Source organism: Zootoca vivipara, chromosome 3 (genome assembly GCF_963506605.1).
Source record: "Zootoca vivipara chromosome 3, rZooViv1.1, whole genome shotgun sequence".
NCBI classification, from domain to species: Eukaryota; Metazoa; Chordata; class Lepidosauria; order Squamata; family Lacertidae; genus Zootoca; species Zootoca vivipara.
Genome location: NC_083278.1, coordinates 99,970,098 through 99,993,625, shown reverse-complemented (window position 1 = coordinate 99,993,625; position 23,528 = coordinate 99,970,098). Strand labels below are relative to the sequence as shown.

Below are 23,528 nucleotides of genomic sequence, written 5' to 3'. Positions count from 1 at the left end.
CCCGTTCAAGCATCACATCAGGGTTAAAGGTGGCTCTGTAAAGCCTTTAAAAACTTCAACCTTAGCCCCATATTACCATTTATCTTACACTAATATTACATCAAAATACAATTCTCATTACAGTACTAGTGCAACAGGGCAAGGCTATATCACTATCTTGTACACAAAACTGCACCTGAACTATTGGGACAATCTCATTGGGCATTTGTTAACTTTTAGGACTATTATATGATATTACAGTGGTACCTTGACATCCGAATGACTCGACTTTCGAAGGTTCCGACTTCCGAACTCGGCAAACCCAGAAGTCTTGTCGTCGCATGCGTGTTCTGCGCCTGCGCAGAAATGGCGCGCGCAGTCCGCGCCTGCGCAGAAGCACAAAATCACACTTCGCGCATGCGCAGAACAGGCACTTCGACAACCGAAGACTTCGACTTACGAAGAGCGCCGTGGAACGGATCGTCTTCGTAAGTCAAGGTACCACTATATATGTATCAGGTATTGCTACATTTTACATATCAGTGCTATTTCACATATTCGGTACATTTTCGAGTTGTTGTTGGCAACCATCTGCCTCAGGAGACAATGGAGTGCACCTCTGGGGGTGAAGTCCAACCGCTGTGTTAGCAGCATCAAATGACCTTCCTGGGCTGCAAGCCTGGGCAATACGGTATGTATGGAGGTCCTGGGCTGCCCAGGCGACAAGACCTCCCTCTTGGCCTCGCTGATGTAGGCCAAAGGAAAGCAGAGCAATACGTTGGCACCAGCTTGACTTCAGGAATTGCCAGAAGGAGGCATACAAGACACCATCCAACCATCTTGGGGTCTCTGCTCTGGATTTGTGTAGGGTTTACTCCAGGCATCCCCAAACTGCGGCCCTCCAGATGTTTTCGCCTACAACTCCCATGATCCCTAGCTAATAGGACCAGTGGTTGGGGAAGATGGGAATTGTAGTCCAAAACATCTGGAGGGCCAAAGTTTGGGGATGCCTGGTTTACTCTTTGGCCTTTTCTTCCCCAAAAAAATATCCCACAATGCAGTAGACTAGAGGTTTAGGATCAGAGTTTTCCTCCTTGTAAATGGCCTATGTTTCCAGGTTGACGAGCCCCAGCTGCCCTCACTTTCCTCTACAGCATGTGCAGAGACCACCTTCTTGGCCATTAGACCCTCTATTGGTCTTGTCTGCTCAATCCACCAGAGTCTGTCTTCGCATGCAGGAGGAAGTCCTTAACTCACTGATGGTTTGAGACCCATTGGCTACCCTCGCCTGGTTTAGTCAGCCAGTTGAAGCCATTTCGCGGCTGGTGAGAACTGAATGCAGGGTGGGGTCCAAAGGTGGACAAACAACCGTACCCCTGAAGGAGCATGACACCAGAGGTGATACTAGAGATACCCCTCCCGTATCCTGAAGAGACACACACAAAAACCTGTTGATTGGTATTTGTAGAAGCAGTGCTTGTTGAAAGGAAGGCTTTTGTTCTTGCCAGGATTAATTAATGAACAAATGGAGGTGTATGCTTGTGTTACAGTGGCAAACAGATCAGGTGCTGAGTAAGGTATTTGAATACATCCAGAGCTCTAGCTCTAGGGGGTAGAGTGTGTGGGTGTTTGCTGAGAGGGAGGTGAGGATCCACTCTGCTCCAGGTGATTGTCATCAAAGTGAAACTCTGCAATTATCTGCTTTTCCATCAGATATATAGGGAGAAGCCACGTTGCTAGTGTGACGCTACTTAGTGTCACACTTGGAGTTGATTCTTGGAGCCCCCTGCTTGCTCTGCTGGCAGCAAGTTGCTTAGGACAGACCCAGGCCATCAAGACTGCGTTCCCACAGCTGCCACCCACTACAGACCACCATTGGCAGCAACAGCAGCAAATATGTTCTATGTTTACTCTTTTTTATCTTGCTACTGGTACTTATGCTGTTTTAAATGTGCATTCTATATTTGACCTCCTTCAGTAATGTCTTTGAATCTTTAAAATAATAATGATGATATCTTTTAAAATAATAATGAATTCTTTAAAATGATATTTTTGTATCCTGTTAATTATGCTGCTTTGAATGTATATTTTATATTTTATTTTTTATCTTCTGTAATGTTTCATTTTGGAATGTTTTATTTGAGGTTTAAATGTGGGTTGTAAATTGCTTTGAGGTTTTTCTCTCTTAAAAGTATAAAGCGGTATACAAATGAAACGAATAATAATAACAGTTCCTTCCAGCCACATGCCCTATTAATTCATTCATGAATATCAATTCATTATTTATCCATGGGTGATAGCGCTATCAATGACTGCTAGCGATGATGGCTATGCTCTGCCTCCATGGACAGAGCAAGTGATGCTTCTGAATACCAGTTGCTGGAAACCACAGGCAGGGAAAATGCTTTTGGGCTCAGGTCCTATTCGTGGGATGCTGGACTTGATACAGTGGCAGACCTTGGGTTCTCGAATTTCAGCAGCATCCTGTGTGATGCCAAAATTTGCTGCCCCCCTGCCTCTCGCACTCCATTCTAAATAATAGCTGCAGCAGCCCTAAGGCTCCACGGCCAGCGCAACCAAACTGGTAGCACTCCCCTAAATCTGCCTCTGCTTAATAGCTTGTTTGCTTGATCCAGGATGCTCTTCTTAAGTTCTTCATGAGGACAGCCAGTGCCTGCCGTGATTTGCTTCCTTTGTTGTGCCTGTCACAGCCTCAACCTTGCTGGACAATCACAGGTAGAATGATGCTAAAGGCACATGCTCAAGTGCTTGACTAACACTGCAATTACCAAATAACTTAGGAATGGCATAAAACCATGCTACATCAAGTTCTGCTTGTCCTCCTCTCTGCCCTCTCTTGACCCTCTCTGCCAAAAGGCACGTTAAAAAAAAAGGTGCAAAGTAAAAAGCACTGAGGAACCTTGCAGCATTTTACTTTTTCACTCCAACCTTTCCATTTTTCACTATACCCATGACAACTAAAGATCACACTCAATGCACCTAATGAAGTAGGCTCTAGTAGTCCATGAAAGCAAATGCCCAAATATAATATAATGTGTTGGCGTTTTTCTAAGCTGCCACAAGGCACCTTGTTCTTTTTGCTGCAACAGACTAACTCGGCTACCCCTCTGACAATCTGCAATGCAGTACTTGCAAATGCTGCTGGGGTACAATGCCTGGGATCAGCTGGCAGCGCAGAGCCAACACTACAGGCCATTGTGATGTCATGCAGCAGCAGCCCTTTGCTTCCACATTTTAGACATGGAACAAAAGGTAAGAGGGGAAGATAGCACTTGAATAACCCGTGGTGGATAGGTGTTTAAAAACAAGAAATCAGATATGTACATCAGGCTTTTTATATAATAATAATAAAATAATAATAATAATAATAATAATAATAATAATCCAGTAGGTATGTGCCTCAGGAGGGATTGCATGCTTTCATTATCCAAATATTTCTGCCTCCACTCCTTCAAGGAGGAGTGAAGTAGCGAGGCTAGATTTTGTCCACTTCCCCCTCGTGAGCCGCTAAAATATATGTGAAGGTGAGCAAGTAGCTTAACCCATACCAGCTGGGATGAATTACTTCTGAACAATCTCAATATGCCTTCATTAAAAGAGCAATTGTGTTTTCGGCGTCTCTGGTGTTTAATATTAGGGGACCAATTACTGCCTCTCTATCAGAAACTCCTGAACCTGTGTGGTTTTTTAAAAGAAGGTTAACGGGCAAAAATATTCTAGTCACAGTTTTAAATTTCAGAAGGCACATATCAAAAAAATGCATCTGTGTCAGCAACTGTGTAATCAGAAATTCAAATACTGTACAGAAATACAGCTACCTACACATCTTAGTCTTGTCGCTAAGTACAATAAATGACTTTGGGTTACCAGATATATGTTGCTTTTGCAAGAGATTTGAATGAGAGGGGATCATTTGTCTCAGGGTCTTGCTCCTGAAGGTCCTGGGGTTTATAAGACCCTAAGAATCATCCGGTTCCAAGAATTTCTAAGCAATACACTAAAATGAACACAGAATTTTGTCTCTGACACTATCGGATAGTCCCAATGACAATTATGATGTGATAATAGCTGTGAGCAGCGATAGGCAATCTGGGCAGTACACATTGTGGGGTGTGAAACACAGAGCAGTCAAATACAACATCCCTAGAGTGGAAATAAAAAGGGGATGTCTGGACCAGCCAGTCAGAACTTCCGGTTTCCTCCTGGGCTGGGACAAACTTCCTCTACATGTGACCAGAGGTGGGTGTGACCTCACCTGGGCAGGTAACAAAATAGCATAGGGGAGGCAGCCATCTCTCTCTCTGACTCCGTTCCTCGAAGAAGCAACATCTCCTTAGCCTGAGATGCTCTCTTGGCTTCCAGCCAAGAAAGGACAAAGGAACTATCTCCTTATGGGACAGATTCCAGGTGTATATATCTTGTAACTTAAGTCTGCCTTATGGGACCCATCTGTGAACAGAATGTATGTCAGTAAACTATTTTATACTATTTTATACTTTTATATAAGACTGTGTTGTGTCTATTCTTTTAAGAGGGAATAAAAGGGATTTACTAGGAAACTTATTTTAGAGGCTTATGCAAGCCTGGCAAAGACGTTATCCGCTGTGAAAGTTTAAAAGGGGGAATGTTACTCTGCTAAATTGTAGAACTTGTTAACGCAAGTTGGGAAGGATATAATTAAACAATATATCCTCTCCTGCCTCCCTGAACATTCCCACACACATCAATGGAAGGTCCTTAAATCTGGAACTCTACGATTACCAAACCCGAAGTGGTCCATGTGGCAGCATAGCTGGAATACTGCTGCTCTCCCAGCTTCCAAACACAGAGTGCCACTAGCACTTACCAGAGGAAGAAGGGTGTGGTACGGGGAACTCTGAGCTGTGGAGGCACATAACTGCAAGAGTGGAAGATTGATTCAACCATGCCGCAATGCACCAAGTTTCCTGTGCCTTCCCCCTCTCCTTCCTCCTCCAGTAAGCACCAGTGCAATGGCATGCTGTGTTTGAAACCCAGGACAGCAGCAGTTCCCCTCCTGTACCACTACACCAGCTGCTACTGCACCAACCAGAGAGTAATAGATCCTGATGACAAGAATGGACTTGGAGCAAAAGGCCAGAGGCAAAACACAAGATCCTCCTAACGGTTTGGGCATCATGCTGATTACAGGAAGAGGCAGAAATGCGGAGTGGCGAAGTTCCAGGTTACTGAGAACTCTTAAGGGATTTTCTTCTCGAAGCACCTAAGGGTGTGGTAGGGAAGAGCTCAATGGTATCAAATGATATTAAAGGGAAACCAGCAAAAAGAATTCTCTGGAACCCCCCCCCCTAAGTTTTCCTCAGTCCCTTGTAAAGCCTTAGGAAGGCACTGAAACAAAAACAACAGTTTAGTATTTTTCAATAGTTTCAAAACTATATGCACCACATTTATGAGCTGCATTGTGCAAACTTCATCTTTTATTTTTAAGCTACATTGAATGCATTTGCATTACTCAGTATAAAACCATCTGGTGATTAATGCACTGTCAGCAGGGGAAACAGTCAAGCATACTTTAATATGCCCAATTTGCACAGGAATCACCAGACCTAATGGTCATTCATTTCAGAAGACGGTTGTACAGAAACAATAAAAGATTGTGCTCAGTGAGTGTGGTATAAGCAGGAACAAATGAATATTGTAAATACCACAGTGACAGCTTGTAGGGTTAGGTGGCTAAAACACGGGATGTAGATGCTGGAAAGGTATGTTGTTGTTCAAAACCCTGCTTGGTCACGAAGCTCTAAGAATATACAGATTATAACATGCCCTAAGCCTTTGCGAGAGAGCGAGGAAAATCTAATTAAATGGGATTCACAGTTACAGGCTTGGTTCAGGCAGGGTTGGAGCGCTGAATATCTGCAATCCCTTTCTGCAGGAGGCTACCACTAGCTTTAGTAAGTAGTGTCATCAAGCAACACTGAACCAGGAGTACTTTTTACCTTGATTGGAGAGTCTGGTAAGATCTTGGTTCCTGTAGAGTATTTGTGCGGTGCTCAGTTTGTTTGTGAAATTGGAAACATTTTGCGAGGTATGCTTCACATGATTCCGATTATACTCTGGTCCATCAAGGAGTCCCCCAGGATACGGTTGGGCTCATGATTTCAAGGATTCTTTCTGCTTCCTGTAGGCACTTCAGTCTGAGCCATCAAAGCAGTGCAGCTTTTATTTGAGGACAGAGGAGCACAACAGTTACAGCAGTTTGATTTGATAAATGCTTGGCTTCTCTAGTTCTCTACAAAGTAATTGTTAACGCTTGCCAGTTAAGGCACAAAATCCATTTTCCAGACCCAGTAGATTGATTTTTCTCCATTGATGTTGTTTTATGGAGTTCTTGCGACACACAGCAACAAAACGAGCTTCACTCCAGTAAATATGCAAACTGAATTTAGCGGGCGGAGGGAGAGGAGAAATAAAATTGCAATTTGGCTAACTCCGGAATCAGCATAAAGAATCAACCAAACCTCTCCACACATTACATGGGTACACACAGGCATATCCTTTGAATATGAGCTAGTCAGGCATGTGCAAACCATTTTGCGTACATGTCTCGACAGGGAATGACTAGTCCCTTCAGTTAATCTGCACACATGGAACTGTAATGCATAGCAATCCTACAAATATGCAACATACACATTTCTGCACATATACATTTCTTTGTCAGTTTGTAATTACTGCTGATAAACCATTTACCTACAGCCAAGTTAGAGATTGCATGTTAGCTGCACAGCTCATGATTCAAACTTAGTTACAAACTTGCTGCTCAAACCCTTCCAGACCCAACAGTGACTGGAAACCTCCACTTTGTTACCATAGGCAACAAAAATAAAATATTCTCCCCACACTCCTAGAAATCCCACCATATACTTCAAAATGGGAGCCTTCTAGGAAAATTGATGTGTGTTTCAGGAAAAATGACAATACTTATTATCTGAGCACAGAAAACAACCTTCAGTACGGCACCAATATCTGCACCAAAACTTCCAATTTGACACAGGAGACTTTATTGGCAGACCCTGTAAAATTCACTTAGTTGCTATATTTAGATACCATCTTTCCATCAATGTGCTCAGGTGGATTCCAAAAGAAAACGATGGTTTAAAATACAACAAATAATGCCACAAAAAGGAAAGTGGAAGGGAATGGAAGAAGAAAAATAATATGCAGGTTCCATCTCTTAAATACAGGTTATATCATGCCAGGAGGAATTGCCAGTAGGGGAGAAGCCAAAAGACAGTTGATCCAAACCAGGCCAATGCAGAAGAACAAATGGATCACATTTCTGTGCCTATCTTTCCAATTTGGTATTTCAGAGCAGGGCAGGAAAATGACAGATTCTCTCTTCAAGTTGTCCACTAAACATAGGAAGCTGCTTTATACGGTACTGAGCCAGACCACATTCCTCAGCAGTGCCTAAGCTGAATGAAAGTGGCTCTCCCAGACCCACTTGCAGATGCCAGGGATCACCACTGAGTGATAGGCGTTCTTCCCAACAAGGTTATCCTGAATAGGCATAAGAACATTTCTTGTTTTGTATATACAAAGTCTTGGATCCTGCCAATTCAAATGTCCCTTGCCCCATTGCAACCAATGGTAGTGTTTTTTATCAAGCAGAAATGGAGAAAATGCCAGTGTGTATTCCTCAAACCTGTTCTCAGTTCTTCATCCCCAGATTTCCCAAATCCAAGCTTCTTCCAGTTTTGACCAGAGTAAAGTGTGCTTATAGTGGTTAGAGTATCAGACTAGGACTGGGAAGACCCAAGTCAAAATCCACATTTGGCTATGGAACTTACTGTGTGACTCTGGGCCAGTCACTATCTCTCATTTTAACCCCTCGCTGGGTTTCTCTAATAATAAAATGGAATAAGGGAGACTGGTTTATGCCACCTTATGCACCTTAAAGGAAAAGTGGGGTATAAAAGGATATAAACAATACAAAATAAATATAACTAATACAGAATATGTGTGTGTGTGTGTGTGTGTGTGTGTGTGTGTGTGTGTGTGTGTAATACAAAACTTTTTATTGGGGTACATGCAGCAGCCATAGACAACTGAAGGTGTATTTTTGGCTATATCTTCATAAAATGTCATTTTATAAGCATTGACTTTAGCAATGGTGTGAGAGAAATAAATTAAACACATATGAAATAGTTGGTTTTACTTATAAAGGAGAATGAGGACAAATTATTGATATGTCTGAATTCTAGCCTTCTTACACAAAAGCAATACAAAAAACGTGGCACATCTCTAAAGCTTTCCTATGGGCAGTACGTAATGGGGAAGGGAGAAAAACGTATTTTAGGGAGGAAAATCCCTCCTTTCATGTTTAAGAACTGGCATGTCCCCACCTTTCCAAAATCTGAGGAAATCATTCATGGAGTCGGCTTTATCGAAAACTCACAGGGAGGTTAAAACAGTGGGTGGTATTTTCTCTCACCAATTCCAAACATTTAACTTCTCTCATATGAATAGGTTCAAAACTGCTGAACATAGTTAATTATTTTATTTTTCTGAAGCCATGCCTTACTTATTCACTATTCACAAAGTTTACACTATCAGAAGAATACAGCTTAATCAGCATTATGTGCCTACTAAATGGACATTTGTACTTTTAATCCATTTTAATCTCAACTAAAAAGGTAGGGGAATTTCCAAACATTTATATTAAACACATTGCTAATTAAAAGGATATTTTTCCACTCTTCTGACCAGCCTAATGTAAAATGCCAAACCACTTCTTAAAGAGCAATCAGTTAAAAATGAACAAGTCAGCTTTATTTCAAACTTTACCTTACAGATATAGTAAGATGTCTAACAACATTCACTAAAAGTGGAACAAAAAAAAGTTGTAGAGAAAGAGGGAACTCGGGGAAAAAAGCAATTTTGTTTCTGGAACCACATCCTGTACATTACCACTGTACTTACTGAACAGATTTTACACAGCATTACTGAATGAATTGTTTCCCATTATACTTTTGCATGCTCTCTGGCTCCCCCTATCAAAGAACCGAATGAGATCTGTCATCTGTAATTTTTCTGAGCACACTTTTCAGACATATACCTCAAATATTCAACCATTTCAAAAAACGGCATGGCTGATTTTCACATTGTCTTCAGAAATGAGCTACCAACTATAGCACATTGCCCAAAAAGCTAAACTGTGAAACAATAAGCCTCTACCCTGAATTCACTAGGTGGTCTTAGGCAAGCTACAATAATATTTCAGCCTCAAACCCCACATGCGCAATATGGGGGTCATAACATTGGTCTGCCTTGCAGTGTTGATACACACTATACTAAAACATTTTAAGATAACTAATATTATTTTTGTTGTTATTTATTGAAAGATTTTTAAAAAGGTTTACAATAAAAAACTCCCCCACTCCCCACCAAGATAATGAATTAAATGCTTTGAACACTCCAAATTAAAAGCCACCCTGAGATCATCTGATAAAGAATGGGATAAATGTTTTCTAAGTAAATAATACAACTGCCACCTGTTATTATTAAACTCCAAATCTTAAATGACTTAACACTGGTTTTAAAAGAATGGGTACCTCTGCAATATTTTAAGGCTTTGATTAGTATGTGAAAAAGCTGAGTATTTATCTTACCGAATATGCAATATATATTTTTCTATGTACAGAACAGTTGTATCTGACTAAGCCCTACTCAGAGTAGGTGCAATAAAGCTAAACCTATTAATTTCAATGGATTTACTCTGAGTAGGACTAACATTGGCTACAACCAAATGGACTTGGGTTAATTAAACCCACTGATTTCAGTGGGTCTACACTAGGGGACAGGGGCGCGGGTGGCACTGTGGGTTAAACCACAGAGCTTAGGGCTTGCCGATCAGAAGGTCGGCGGTTCGAATTCCCACGACAGGGTGAGCTCCCGTTGCTCGGTCCCAGCTCCTGCCAACCTAGCAGTTCGAAAGCACGTCAAAGTGCAAGTAGATAAATAGGTACTGCTACAGCAGGAAGGTAAACGGCGTTTCCATGTGCTGCTCTGGTTTGCCAGAAGCGGCTTTGTCATGCTGGCCACATGACCTGGAAGCTGTACACCGGCTTCCTCGGCCAATAATGCAAGATGAGCGCCGCAACCCCAGAGTCGGTCACGACTGGACCTAATGGTCAGGGGTCCCTTTACCTTTACACCAGGGGTCAGCAAACCTTTTCAGCAGGGAACAGGTCCACTGTCCCTCAAATTTTGTGGGGGGCTGGACTATATTGGGGGCGGTGAACAAATTCCCATGCCCTACAAATAACCCAGAGATGCATTTTAAATAAAAGGTCACATTCTACTCATGTAAAAACATGCTGATTCCCAGACTGTCTGCGGGCCGGATTTAGAAGGTGATTGGCCCAGGTGATTTGGAGGTCTTTAAGCAGAGGCTTGACAGCCATATGTCAAGAATGCTTTGATGGTGTTTCCTGCTTGGCAGGGGGTTGGACTGGATGGCCCTTGTGGTCTCTTCCAACTCTATGATTCTATGAGATCCGGCCCCTGGGCCTTAGTTTGCCTACCGATGGTCTACACCAGGCATCCCCAAACTTCGGCCCTCCAGATGTTTTGGACTACAATTCCCATCTTCCCTGACCACTGGTCCTGTTAGCTAGGGATCATCTGAGTTGTAGGCCAAAACATCTGGAGGGCCGCAGTTTGGGGATGCCTGGTCTACACCAAGTATGACTTTTTCCCAAAACAAGGATAAACATCTTGCATTAGATTACATTGTCAGACTCGCTACAATCTATTGTTCTCCAACAACGTGCATTAAAAATGCAGCCTTGAAAACTAAGGCTATCTGGGGAGTGGAATGAGAAACTCTGATGAGTCCAACCCACAACATAAAAAAAGGAACATAAAAGAAGAAGGCGCTATTGAGTAATTGGTAAAGATGGTAATGTTTTGCCTGGAAAGAGAAGAATGGAGTGTGCCCCACCCCCCACCCCCTCTGAACCAGGAACAGAAGGAGATTATCAAGTAGCGCTTGCAGAATGTGGATCACTCCCTTGTTGCTACTGCATCTAACTGAGTGACATGTTACATGAAATGCAGGAACAGTGTGTGCCTCTCCTGCCGTTAAAGAATATCATCCTATCCTTTTCCCTTGGTAGCTTGATGGCATGTCCTTCCAGGCGTGATAGATCAGTAGCTGCCACAATCTCGGTCCACAGAGCAGCTCAGGTATCTCTGAGCCATCCAGTGAGACCTATGAAGAAACCTGTAGGCCTCTAAGCAAAACTTCACATTTTAAATCAGGAGGAAGGGGAGGGGGTTGAGAAGGAGAGAGAAAACACCCTTTAGCCAGTTGAATGATATGGAGGAAGACAGGTGCGAGGAAGAACGGATTCCATGTTGCCAAACACGCCAAGAGAGTTAGTCCGCTATTAAATTTTGAAGGAAAATCTGAATTTAGAAAGCTATCATCATTAGAGAGACGGCGTGCATGCTCACACACAAAATATTTAATGATGTTAAAAAATGGTCTAAAAGCAACTTCCACACAAAAATTCAAACAAATGATTTATTAAGGGTGACAGGAGAAGGTAAGAATAATAGGGGAGGGTTTAACAAAAATTATTTCATCTCAAAAGAAAATGGGAACCCGTGCTAGTAAATACGGTGTTCATCCAGATCCCCCCTCTTTTCATTGGGCTTAAACCCTGACAGAACACATTAGGAACCAGAGAGCAGTCAGTAGCAAAAAGAAAGTGAATTAACAGGCAATTTATGAGTTAGTAAATCTTTTTAAGGAATCTCTTTTCTATCCCTGAGAGAATGTGAACAGAAATTTAACAACCAACAACATGCAGCCTGCAGACTCAAGCTATAGCACTAGAGAAATTATAATACAGTCACACAGACTCTGAGCAATAACTGGTTAACACATTGATCCTGAGGCTCTGTGAAGAAGTCTATTTTTAATAGATTTAACTTTGATTAAACAATTTATTCCAGGATTATCAAAACAGGTAAAGGGTTGTTTGAAATTGTACTCTTGCTTTTTTGTACTGCTTTTAAAAAGCACACTTCAAATTACTTGCATGACAATCTCTCCAATTTATCAAATCCGTCTTACAAGCTTAGCATTTATGCAACTGTTCTGCAAATTTTAAAATAATTATGCATATATGAAAGCCAGCCATAAATCACCAGCTAAGATACGAATACTGTAGATATTCTCAGATGTCACATTCTCAGATCCTATTCTCAGATGTCACATACCATTTAGCATCAGAGTCAGCAATAACACTAACACACACACCACCACAAAAACATTTAAATACATTTGCAGCTTTTCAGGGTTGATCACCAAAGTCTGCAGCTAATGGTTATTTAACTGCTTCCTTAAAAGAATGCCAGTGTGGACAGTTCTGAAACTGTAGCGCCCCCTGCTGCTGCTTCAATTCCAGAAGAAGTATGGTTTTTTTCCAGGCGGACACCCACTACTGTATTTCTTTTAAAGTTTTGCTTTTCTGCATAACACACAGAAAGATTATAAACCTTGAAATGCTGCACTTCTCACTTACAGAGCCTATGCCTGCAATTCTATTCACACGTACAGGAGATTTATGTCCCACTGAAGAATATTAGGCCAATTCTAATCATGCTTTTCAGAAGTAAATTCCATTAAGTTTGACTGTCTCTCTAATTAATGTGCTAAGGATTGTGGACTGTGAGACTTAACATACATGGCTAGGACTGCAGTGCAAATAAGTTTTTGCACACTTTTTCAGAGTAAAGGGTATCTAATGCAAATGTTTCATCCTGTCACTTTTTTTTCTAAAAATGTTTAAGGGTACTCTCATTTGGATTCAAGAAAACCACCATTTTATAGTAATAAATACAGTAAATGGACAAAAGTACAAAGCTACACAAAATATTTAGGGGTATGCGTACCCCTGCGTATCCCCAGAAAAAAGCACTGTTTTTACTCCTTCCTCACCCTCCGTTATCTTTGCATACAAGCCTTACCTTATGAAAAAGCAACTTCTTAATTAAAAGAAACAATAGTCTCTCTCTATCTATCTATCTATCTATCTATCTATATATATATAGGTTTGCAGACTACCCGATACACCTGCAACTGTGTGTCCCAGTAATACTGTACTAGTATAAGATATTGGGTAAGAGAATAAGGTACAAAATCATGCAGTCTCTGATTCAAAAGCCACCTCTGCAATGAACTCACTAAGCTCCCTTAGACTCTCCCAGGTTTAGTCTAGCCACCTGCAATTTGGGGGTGATAATTAACAACAACAACAACACTGGCCTACCTTACAGCTTTGTTATAAACCATGAGTACAGGAGCCACATTGTGCTGCCCAGGTGCGGATCACAATTCCCATCATGGGCGTAGAGGGGAGCAGAACCTCAGTTTACTATGTATTCGTATTTTTATTGATGGGGGCAGCTACCCCTCCCTGCCCCCTGTGGCTGCGCCCATGATTCCTATCATCCCTGGCCATTGGCTGGTTAGGATAGGTGGGAGTTTACGTACAAAACATGGGGAGTGCACCATATTCACTGCCCCTCTTGCAAACGAGATCATATATGCATATAACACTCTAAGCAGATACATTCTAGATTATATAATATAATCCTTATGCACTGCACATATTACATATAATTATAAATTATCTAAAATATAAAACAGAAGCAGAAGCATCCCACCACACACAGCCATACATGTACACAACAATTTTTGTCATTGTGTGCAGCCTCAAGTATTTTGGAAAATGACCATCCAATCATATAACCCTTTACTAACTTTAATGTACTATGGTTCCTCTTGTTTGTATTCTCAATTTTATGCCAGATTTATTACCTGAAAGCAACACAGGCTAATATTGAATATACTTGTGGTTGCTTAACTGGTTTATGTTCATCACTGGATGCATAAGGTGATAATATTGAAAGAAGATCAGTGGAGAAAAGGTATTTGATGCCTTTAATTTTTAAATATGACTCCATAACATAACTCCCCAAATGTATTTTGATTGTATTAATGAAATATGGAGCCCTATAGTTGTAAATATGAATAACTCTCTGTTGTTTGGCCATTTCAGGTTTTTTTTAGGGGAACCCATAGAAAGGTCAGTATTCATATTATAAACATATTTTCTCACACAGATATGCATTTTACTTCTGTAACTTCTGTAAATGTTGATACTTTTGTCATATTTGTTTTTTAAAAGGGTATTTCTTATTTTTCCTGGAACCCCGGGCACATAAGAAAAAAATCTGTTTCTCTTGTTTTCCTTAACCTATCGGCACTTTCAACTTATTAATCTTGCCAACAATTTTAATTCTGTACTTGCAAACATACAAACTAAATGTCCTGTCCTGAATAAACAAGAGGATTTCATAAGCTCTTGGGCCACTTGAACACCTGAGCCATTATCAGTTAGAACTACCTTGGGCACATGGGCACATTAACAGCACACTAATGGATTCTACCCTCTCAGAGGACAAGACATACATACATACACACACACACACACACACACACACACACACACACACACACACACATTTTATTTACTACAAAAAGCCGCTGGTAATTTGCATATATTAATTCATTTAAGCATGTGCACATTTCAAATTACCCTTTGTTTAGTACTGAAGCTGGGTTTAAAATATATATGTATGAGAAAGCACAGCTGGGAAACACAATAGCAAGGCTAGCTTAAAACTATACAGGTGGCAACCCTACTAAGCTGCGCCCATCAAGCATAAAGATAATCATAAACAATTCTATCACATATATTTGATAGGCACAGTACTGGCAGAAACCAACCACATATGCACCAAATTCACCAAACATAAGTATTAGCGGAAGGTCGGAACTCCATCATTTAGTCCCATCTCACAGAAAAATGGATCTACCATACTGTTTACACACACCATCGCCAGGAGAAATGTTGGCTAGGATTCCTAAATGCACCCAGCTGCTGCAAATTCTCTCCACCACCTTGCAAGAGCTTCAAGAGAACAAAAACATTCAAAACCTTCTTCCTCAAGCTATCAGTATTTCAATAGGAATTTTATTAGTAAGCCAGTGTCATTTTACAAGTGGTTTATGAATGAGTAACAAAGTCTATAGACAATCACCACAAAATACAATTATAACCCAACAAAACATTGGACTTTAGCAATTACCCTCTTAAGACAACAGCAGTTGACATCTGTTACCTCTAAGCTGTTTATACAGAGACCTAATATAACCTTTTAAAAATCCATATATATATTAGCAGAGAATGTATGTGCATGCATAGATGCTAACATGTACATACTTACACTGAGCTTTTCTTCCTGGCTTGTAAAGAGCTAGATCACAAGGATAGATCACATATAGCTTTTAAGTAGGGCAATAAGAAAACTGAACTGATTACTAACTCCCAAACTCTTTTTTAAAAAGAAAGAATTCTCTGCTCTCTACTTTTATTTTCCAGCATGCTTTTGTAAAGGGGAAAGTTCAAAGGACTTTTCACAATTCATACCAGAAGTCCAAGGTGCAGGGTTTCACAGGTTTACTGTGAATCAGGATTCAGGAATTACAGGCAATCAGTAAGAATTAGTTCAATTTAATTTCCTATCACGGGTGCACATATGCACACAGACACACATCAAGCAACTACTGATGAATGTTAACATTACTTAAATGAAGTTTATTCATGTTTAATATAATGCTGCCAGCTAGTGGCAACATCTTATTTTGAACTAATGTCTACTTTATGCTGGGTGCATTTTTACCATTCTGCTTTGGGAGTTGCACTGAGGATAAGATGCATGAAAGAAAAATGTTTTAGCATAGTAAAGCCACACTAAAATGACTAATATGTAGTTAAGGAACACAATATTTGTAAATAAATTGACTTGTACTTTGGAATGTGCATCTACAGCATTAGTAAGAAAATGGGTTGTATTCAACCCCACCATTCTGCTTGTGGAACAGAGTTCCACTTGTGCAACAGAACTTCCCTCTCCTCCTCCCCAAGCACCCTCATAATATGCTCAGAGAGTGGGGTTCCCCCTGGAGCAGACCTTTGAGTGGTGCAGGGGAAAGAGAAGCAGGCTAAGACCTATTGTTCAAGCAGAATACATTGGACGCTACCCAGTAATATTATTGCTTCTCTCAAGATATAAACTGCAGGGCAAGGATCCAAAGAATCTCACGCGTGTATCTGAACACCTATCGAATCCCTGTGCAACTGTTCAGCTTTTACAGCCTGACTCTTATAAGGACTCTCTAAATGCAAACCCCAATCAGGGTAGTGGGAGAGGAAGAGACATTTGATTATTAGTCTGGCCACCACTCCAGAAAAAAATTAAATATTAAAAGAGGCAATATAAAAGCATTTCCATAAAAATAATACCGTGTTCTGTGTTCAAATAATACATGTTCAATAATCATAAGGCTTGCCATTTTAATCCATGGTGCTCTCAGCCCCTGCGGTTGTTTTTTTCACACACACACCTTGGGTTCCCTCCCTCAGTCCTGGTATTAGTCCCTTGGCAACATGTAAATCCCATGGAACTCCTTTCTCCTGTAAATTTGTGAATTACTTCTCCTACCTGGCAGTACTTCAAGAACACATTTTCTAAGCGCTCTTTGGACTGACTTCATAATAAAGCCTGAGGCACTCAAAAAGGATGAAAGCTTCAAAGTTGAGACTGAATTGCCCTGAACATTTTCCCTACACAATTACCTATCCTTTAGATTTTGTTGTTCTTATTGTTGTTCCGAGGTCAAAAGTTAGTTTGTGAAATTGACATTTTTCTGCTTCTGAAATGTCAGTGTGCGATGAAGTGTAATCTCAGGTTCCTAAGAAACAAAGGGGAGGGGTTTGTGGTTTTTTTAGGTGAATCAGGTGTATTTAAGAACAGTTTCATATCACTGCCTATGAAAGTCAATGTTAGCTTTTTTGACTTTATGATTAACCTATAGAAAAATATTTTTATTTTTATATGGGTTGTTTGGTGTTTTGCTTTGTTTTTAAAGCTACATAAACATTTGTAAACAGGAAAAATATGTAAGTTAAGCACTACAGTACTTTGGTATAAGAAATTTTATTCTTCAGAATAGTATCTTCTTTTTATATCCAGATATCATGTTCATTTCCAGTGTCACTACATGTCAGCATTATCTAAGGCTATGCCAAAGGCAACTAAAGGGACCATAATCCCAACCAGATCAAGGGCTCGGAAAGCAGTTTAGTATTGGAAATATATATATATATATATATATATATATATATATATATATATATATATAATAAGAATAATATTGGAGAAAACTGGACATTGAAACCTTTTTAACCTAAATCATATATCCCAGTTTTACAGCGGCCCTTTAAAGTACGCTTCATGCAGAGTATATGCAGTCAGAAGTTGACCTGGCTAAGAAAACACCACCAAGAGCGTAGGGAATTATCTCCCTTATATGAAACCCCTTACTAGCTGCACACTTGTAAAAATATGCAGATGAAAATATAAACGGTTGGGTTTCTTTATCTGAAATACAAACTGACTCTAAAGAGACTTTAAACTAAAGATAAATGCTTTCTCTCTTAGCAACATTCCAACCTTCAACCCATTCCAAACCTCCCACAAACTCCCACATAACTCCCATTTAACTACCTAAGAATTAACAGTAAACTAGCTGTATAACTAAGCAACTCTCATACTAAGATTCAACTGAGGAATCTCTTAAACTGAGAACAACTGAGAGAGTGATCTACTTAGAGATGAATCAAACTGAAAGCTCTAACTTAGAGATGCAGAAGGCTTTCTGGCAGAGCCTTATATACAAGAAGCAGAGCCCACACCTGTGAGCAATTAACAGAAACACCGGCACCTGTTTCTCTTAAATAGACAGTATTTACATTAGACCGGCTCTAAAGTAACTTGACTATTCAAAAAATCCAACATTTAGGTCATCCATGCCATTATATCCCAGAGATGTGGCACATTTTGCTTTCCCCACCATCCAAAATCTGAGGGCTGTATTCAACTAAATCCCAGTCAGAGTAGACTCAATGAAGTTAATGAACCTAAATTAGTCATCTCCATTAACTTCAGTGGGTTAACTCTGAGCATCACTATCAATGAATGCCACCCTGAGCCACTCACTTGCAGTGATCACAATCTGAAAATCCTGGGTAAACTCAGATTTATAAAGAGCAAAAGGCAGGGTCTGTATTATGTGAAGCATGAATGTTAAAGAAGGGTGGTTTCATGCTACTGCCCAGGGAAGAAAATGTTAGATTTGTCTTTACTTTGAGAGGGTGCAGAGGGTCACGGCAATAAAAACTGGTTCAAGAGCACAAAGAATGCTTTTTTGTGATAGTACTCACAGGGTACTCACACAGCACCAACACCTATTTTAATTTTACTGCCCATGGCACCCATTGTGTGCTGACATCCATGACACTTTTATCAAGATTTGTGGAGCAGCACCTCATTTGTTTTAACCAAACAAAAGCACTGGGAAGGGCATACTGATGCCCAAGATGTATACGCACAGCCGAGAAATCTCAATGCCCATTAAAATCTCTTACAAAAGTTCAGCAGGTGGGGGAAAAGGCAGAGAATGAGCCAGGAAAGAAGGCAAGAGAGAAAGAAGTTTGGACTGGACTATCTGTAGCAGTAAAGAAAAGCAAACAAACAAACAAAAAAGGAGGTATGGGGATTGATTATGAGCAGCCCAAAGCTATGACAATTAATTGTGCCATGCAATGAAATCCATGGGCTTGGGAGACACCCAGCTCTTCATAGGATTGGGTTGTGATATATTTTACAACCTGTTCCCATAGCCAACAATATAAAAAAGGCAAATTCTGGAGTAAGTGAAATGCTGCAGATTGTTTACAAGTATAGGAGTCCTTGCTTGGAAGAAAGGTAAGACTGGCAAGATCTAGTCAAATATTCAGTGCACCCCCATTTGTTGCTTATGTGAATAGGCTTTTAGTTCTAGCGAATTAGAGGTTATAAGCAGGGCCGGTGTACTTGCAACCCAACATCAGCTGTCACTTTCACATCAGTGTCAATGCCACAGTAAAACCGCCACATGGCAGTCAACACAGTTAGAGAGAAAAGCCATGAACATCTAAGTCTATTTCTGCCCTAATTGATGCTACAAAACATTTCCTAAAGGAAACAAAAGGACAAATGGTCTTTCAACTTGAAGGATGAATTGCTGACAGTTGTCTAGATAGAAGAAAGTGCTTCTGTTGCTAACTAGCAGGTAAGAGGTTTTTTACTCTTTCTAAAATGTATCATCGCACATAGCAACAGATTCATAACTATAGCTGTACAGTGGCATTCCAGCCTTTAGGAGTTTGTCCCTCCATGCCTCACCTTGGGAAAGACTCGAATTGGTCTCTCTTGGGGGACAGGTTATGGTGCTCACCTGGGCAGGGCTGCCCAATCAGGAGCCCATATTCTGTCTTCCAAGGTGTGGGGGCAATACATGTAACCCTTGAAGGCTGTAACCAATCTGAAGGCAGCCCTGTTTAGGGAAACTTTTAAAGTTTAATAAATTATTGTATTTTAATACAATAATTGTATGTTGGAAGCTGCCCAGAGTGGCTGGGGAAACCCAGCCAGATGGGCGGGGTATAAATAATAAATTATTATTATTATTATTATTATTATTATTATTATTGATCAGGAAGGAGAGGTGAAATTAAACCAAGCCTAATTAAACATCATAGATTATACCTACTGTACTCCTATTTTCTAAATATGAAATTATAATCAGGTTTAGGGCTTTGTATCATATATATTGCATGCAGTGCTTTTTTCTGGGGGGACGCAGGGGTACACATACCCCTAAACATTTTGTGAATCTTTGTACTTTTGTCCGTTTGCTGTATTTATTTTTCCCAATTTGAATGATAAAATGGTGATTTTCTTGAGTCAAAATGAGAGTACCCCTAAACATTTTTTTAGGGGCAAAAAGCACTGATCGCATGACACGGGAAGCTTACTCACACAACAATCTGAAAGGCCACGTGCCGATTTCCATGTATATAGCCAGGATCACATCTGAGAACAGCTCAGAAACTCAGGGCAACCTCAGAAATAGTACCTTCAGATGTCTTTTTAAAATAGGATAGTGCTTAGTCCCTTGACATCTGGTGGGAGGGCATTCCACAGGACGGGCACCACTACTGAGAAGGCCTGGTTCCCTGTAACCTCACTTCACGCAATGAGGGAACCGCCAGAAGGCCCTCGGTGCTGGACCTCAGTGTCTGGGCTGAATGATGGGGATGGAGACGCTCCTTCAGGTATACTGGACCGAGGCCGTTTAAAGGTCAGCACCAACACTTTGAATTGTGCTCAGAAACGTACTGGGAGCCAATGTAGATCTTTCAAGACCAGTGGTCTCTGCGGCCACTCCCAGTCACCAGTCTAGCTGCTGCATTCTGGATTAATTGCAGTTTCCGGGTCACCTTCAAAGGTAGCCCCATGTAGAGCGCATTGCAGTAGTCCAAGCGGAAGATAACCAGAGCATGCACTACTCTGGTGAGACAGTCTGTGGGCAGGTAGGGTCTCAGCCTACGTACCAGATGGAGCTGGTAGACAGCCGCCCTGGACACAGAATTAACCTGCGCCTCCATGGACAGCTGTGAGTCCAAAATGACTCTCAGGCTGCGCACCTGGTCCTTCAGGGACACAGTTACCCCATTCAGATCCAGGGAATCCTCCACACCTGCCTGCCTCCTGTCCCCCACGAACAGTACTTCTGTCTTGTCAGGATTCACCTCAATCTGCTAGCCACCATCCATCCGCCAACCGCCTCCAGGCACTCACAATATCCACTGATGTCTCAAATTGCTGATGGTGGTGGGGAAAGTGATTTGAGAAGGCCACATAAATGCATGCACAGACATTCCTAGGGGCTGCAGCATTAAAAAATGAACCTGAGTAACACAGAATAGCATGGTATTATTTATACTGCAAAGCACTGTGGTACACCAGAGGCTAAGGCTATCGAATGGAGCATAGCCCACCTCTAATCAAACACATGACAAATGTGGCACTGTGATCAGCATTGCAGGCAAATATGCTGGCATAAATGTTTTGCATCCAAGTGTAACTACATCATCGCCATCACTGTAAAGAAACATAAATTACTTACAAACATTTCCTGTGTTGTCAAAACTTGTCAGAACATCTTCAACATTTAATAGTCCGCTGTTAAATCTAGGGGGAGAAATCATAATAATGAAACAAGCAGAATTATCCCTCAATTCCTGTTTTTTGTTTTTTTTAATGGTAACACCACAGGTTTTCACAGCCTACACATCCTTCATCAACATCTTTTAAAATGTCTCACCACTAGAGGGAGAAAAAAGAAAACATTCAAAACCCTAATATAATGTGTTAAAATTATCACATGTTAACAAGAAAAATTTGTGAAAATAAGTTTTTATTGTTCAAAATCAGGGGTCAGCAAGGTTTATCTTGCCTGGGCTGGATCAGTCCTGCGGAGATCCCTTTGTGGGCCAGATTGCCCCCCCCCCCCGATTTTCTGCGTCTGTGCATGCGCAGACATGATTTTTTGTGCCGCAGAAGCGAGTCCCCGCACTGCATTGTGCTGGTTTAGTGCAGCGTGCGAGCGGGCAGCTCAGTTCAGGGGCGGCTCGTGGGCCAGTCAAATGGCCTCCGCGGAACATTTCTGGCCCATTGGCCTTAGGTAGCTGACCCCTGTTCAAAATTATAAATTTATTTGTGAGCACACAGAGGAAGATATTGATTCCTAAGCTTGCAAAAACAAACATGCACTTACATAATTGGTTACAAAGGGAACCTGCAACAAAATGCTGCAGTGCATCCCTGATGTGCTTGCATTCGGGAAACCCTGTGGCTGAGGGCTAACTGCTCACTCAACAGTTAGTCCTCAGAGAGTGTAGACCTTCTGCTGTAAATGAGTGGCACCCAAGGGTGTCCTTGTGAAGGGGAACTAATCCTTTTTGACAAGCTAAGGTTCTAGTTTTTTCAGGAGAGATACAGCGTGCACACACAAGGTAGGTCCTTCTGTCACTCATTGAGCCTTTTGTCCCCGGCCCTCGCTCTTATCTCCCACTTTCTCCATTCCTTGTAGCTTTCTGCTTCTTCTCCGTCTTGAGTTACCTTTTGTAACTCAACTCAACTAAAATCTAAGATTTCTCAGTTGATTTCTATAGACAGCTTTCTCTTCCATCTATGAGGACATTTAAAAGAGCCTCTCTGTGTGAACCAAGAAATGGCCTAATCAGATGGCTCATTTTGAGGTTTTAGATCTATGTCTCTTTCTTCAGTTCTCTTTTGCTCAGTTTCTCAGTAATGGGACTCTATGGTTAAATGCTGAATCCTGGTTTGTTCAGTCACTTTAGTGAAATTACGGTAGGCACAAAGGAACTCTGTGCACACAGTCCTTGCATAGCCTGGCTTATTAAACCTTGATTTTTGGCTTAGTGTTGCATCTGAGCACAGCCAATGCCTGTTCTCGATTTGAAGAAAGATTCTGGACGTCCTAGGACACAAAATTCTTCCAACAGGCACTGGCAAAACAGAGAGACAAATTATCATGGCAGGATGCTGGCATTACATGATATAAACGCAAAAACCCACCAGAAAGACCCTCTGCAAGTGGCAAACGATGGCCAAAACTATGCACAGAGTGTTCTATGGATTAAAAGAATGTGCAATGGGAAATGCTTTGATGTTAAAAAGGATGAAAGATTATAAAACAGAAAAGTTCAAGAGTTGAAATGGAATTGGAAGCAACATTATGTTATGGTTTCTCATCTTTCTTCACATGATGAAGGATCTTCGCTTCTATTTCTTTGCAATATACATTTATCCATGCCAACGTTGCCTAAAGGGTGCTGTTCATCAAAAAGGATATCTAGGGTCCTTTCGCGAAGGGTTGTGGCTCAGTGGTAAAATACACGCTCAGCATGCAATAGGTCCAAAATTCAACCTCTGGTATCTCCAAGCAGAGCTAGGAAAGTATACAGTTTGAAATCCTGTGGTGGTGATGATGCCAGTTAGTACAGACGTTATTGAGCCAAATGGACCAAAGGGCTGACTCAGTATGAAGCACCTTCCTGCGATCTTGTCCACAATTATACCAATATAACAGCTGATCCTATTTAAATCTCTTTATGAAATTCCCAAACACCTATCTCCACATTCTTTCTCATTTTGAAATACTCTTTGCCAAGGAATAGTCTTTCCATTTAGAAAAAAAAATCGGCTCAATGTCCTGTGCTGTCCAAGACCTCTTGGAAGCATGACAGAGAAAGCAAACCTGAGTGTATACCACTTAACCTCATTTACAGAAGATAAGTTTGCCCTTATGAATTGAGAGGTACAAGGGCTCCAGATGTATGCTATTGCCTGTCTGTGTACCTGATGTATTGGTCTTAATCTTCCCTCTCTCTCCACCCCTTCTCTTTTAGTTTCTGAACTGACACCTCAACATTCTG

The 23,528-nt window shown here is 41.0% G+C and overlaps 1 protein-coding gene across 2 annotated transcripts in view; it reads right to left on the bottom strand.

Moving 5' to 3' along the window:
• Positions 1 to 23,528, bottom strand: part of CAMKMT (calmodulin-lysine N-methyltransferase) — a 239,654-nt gene that overhangs the window by 204,133 nt on the left and 11,993 nt on the right. For both annotated transcript variants that reach the window (XM_035111191.2, XM_035111192.2), the window contains exon 3: positions 21,194 to 21,258. In XM_035111191.2, coding sequence (XP_034967082.1) covers positions 21,194 to 21,258 — 65 coding nt within the window. The remainder of the gene's footprint in view (positions 1 to 21,193; positions 21,259 to 23,528) is intronic.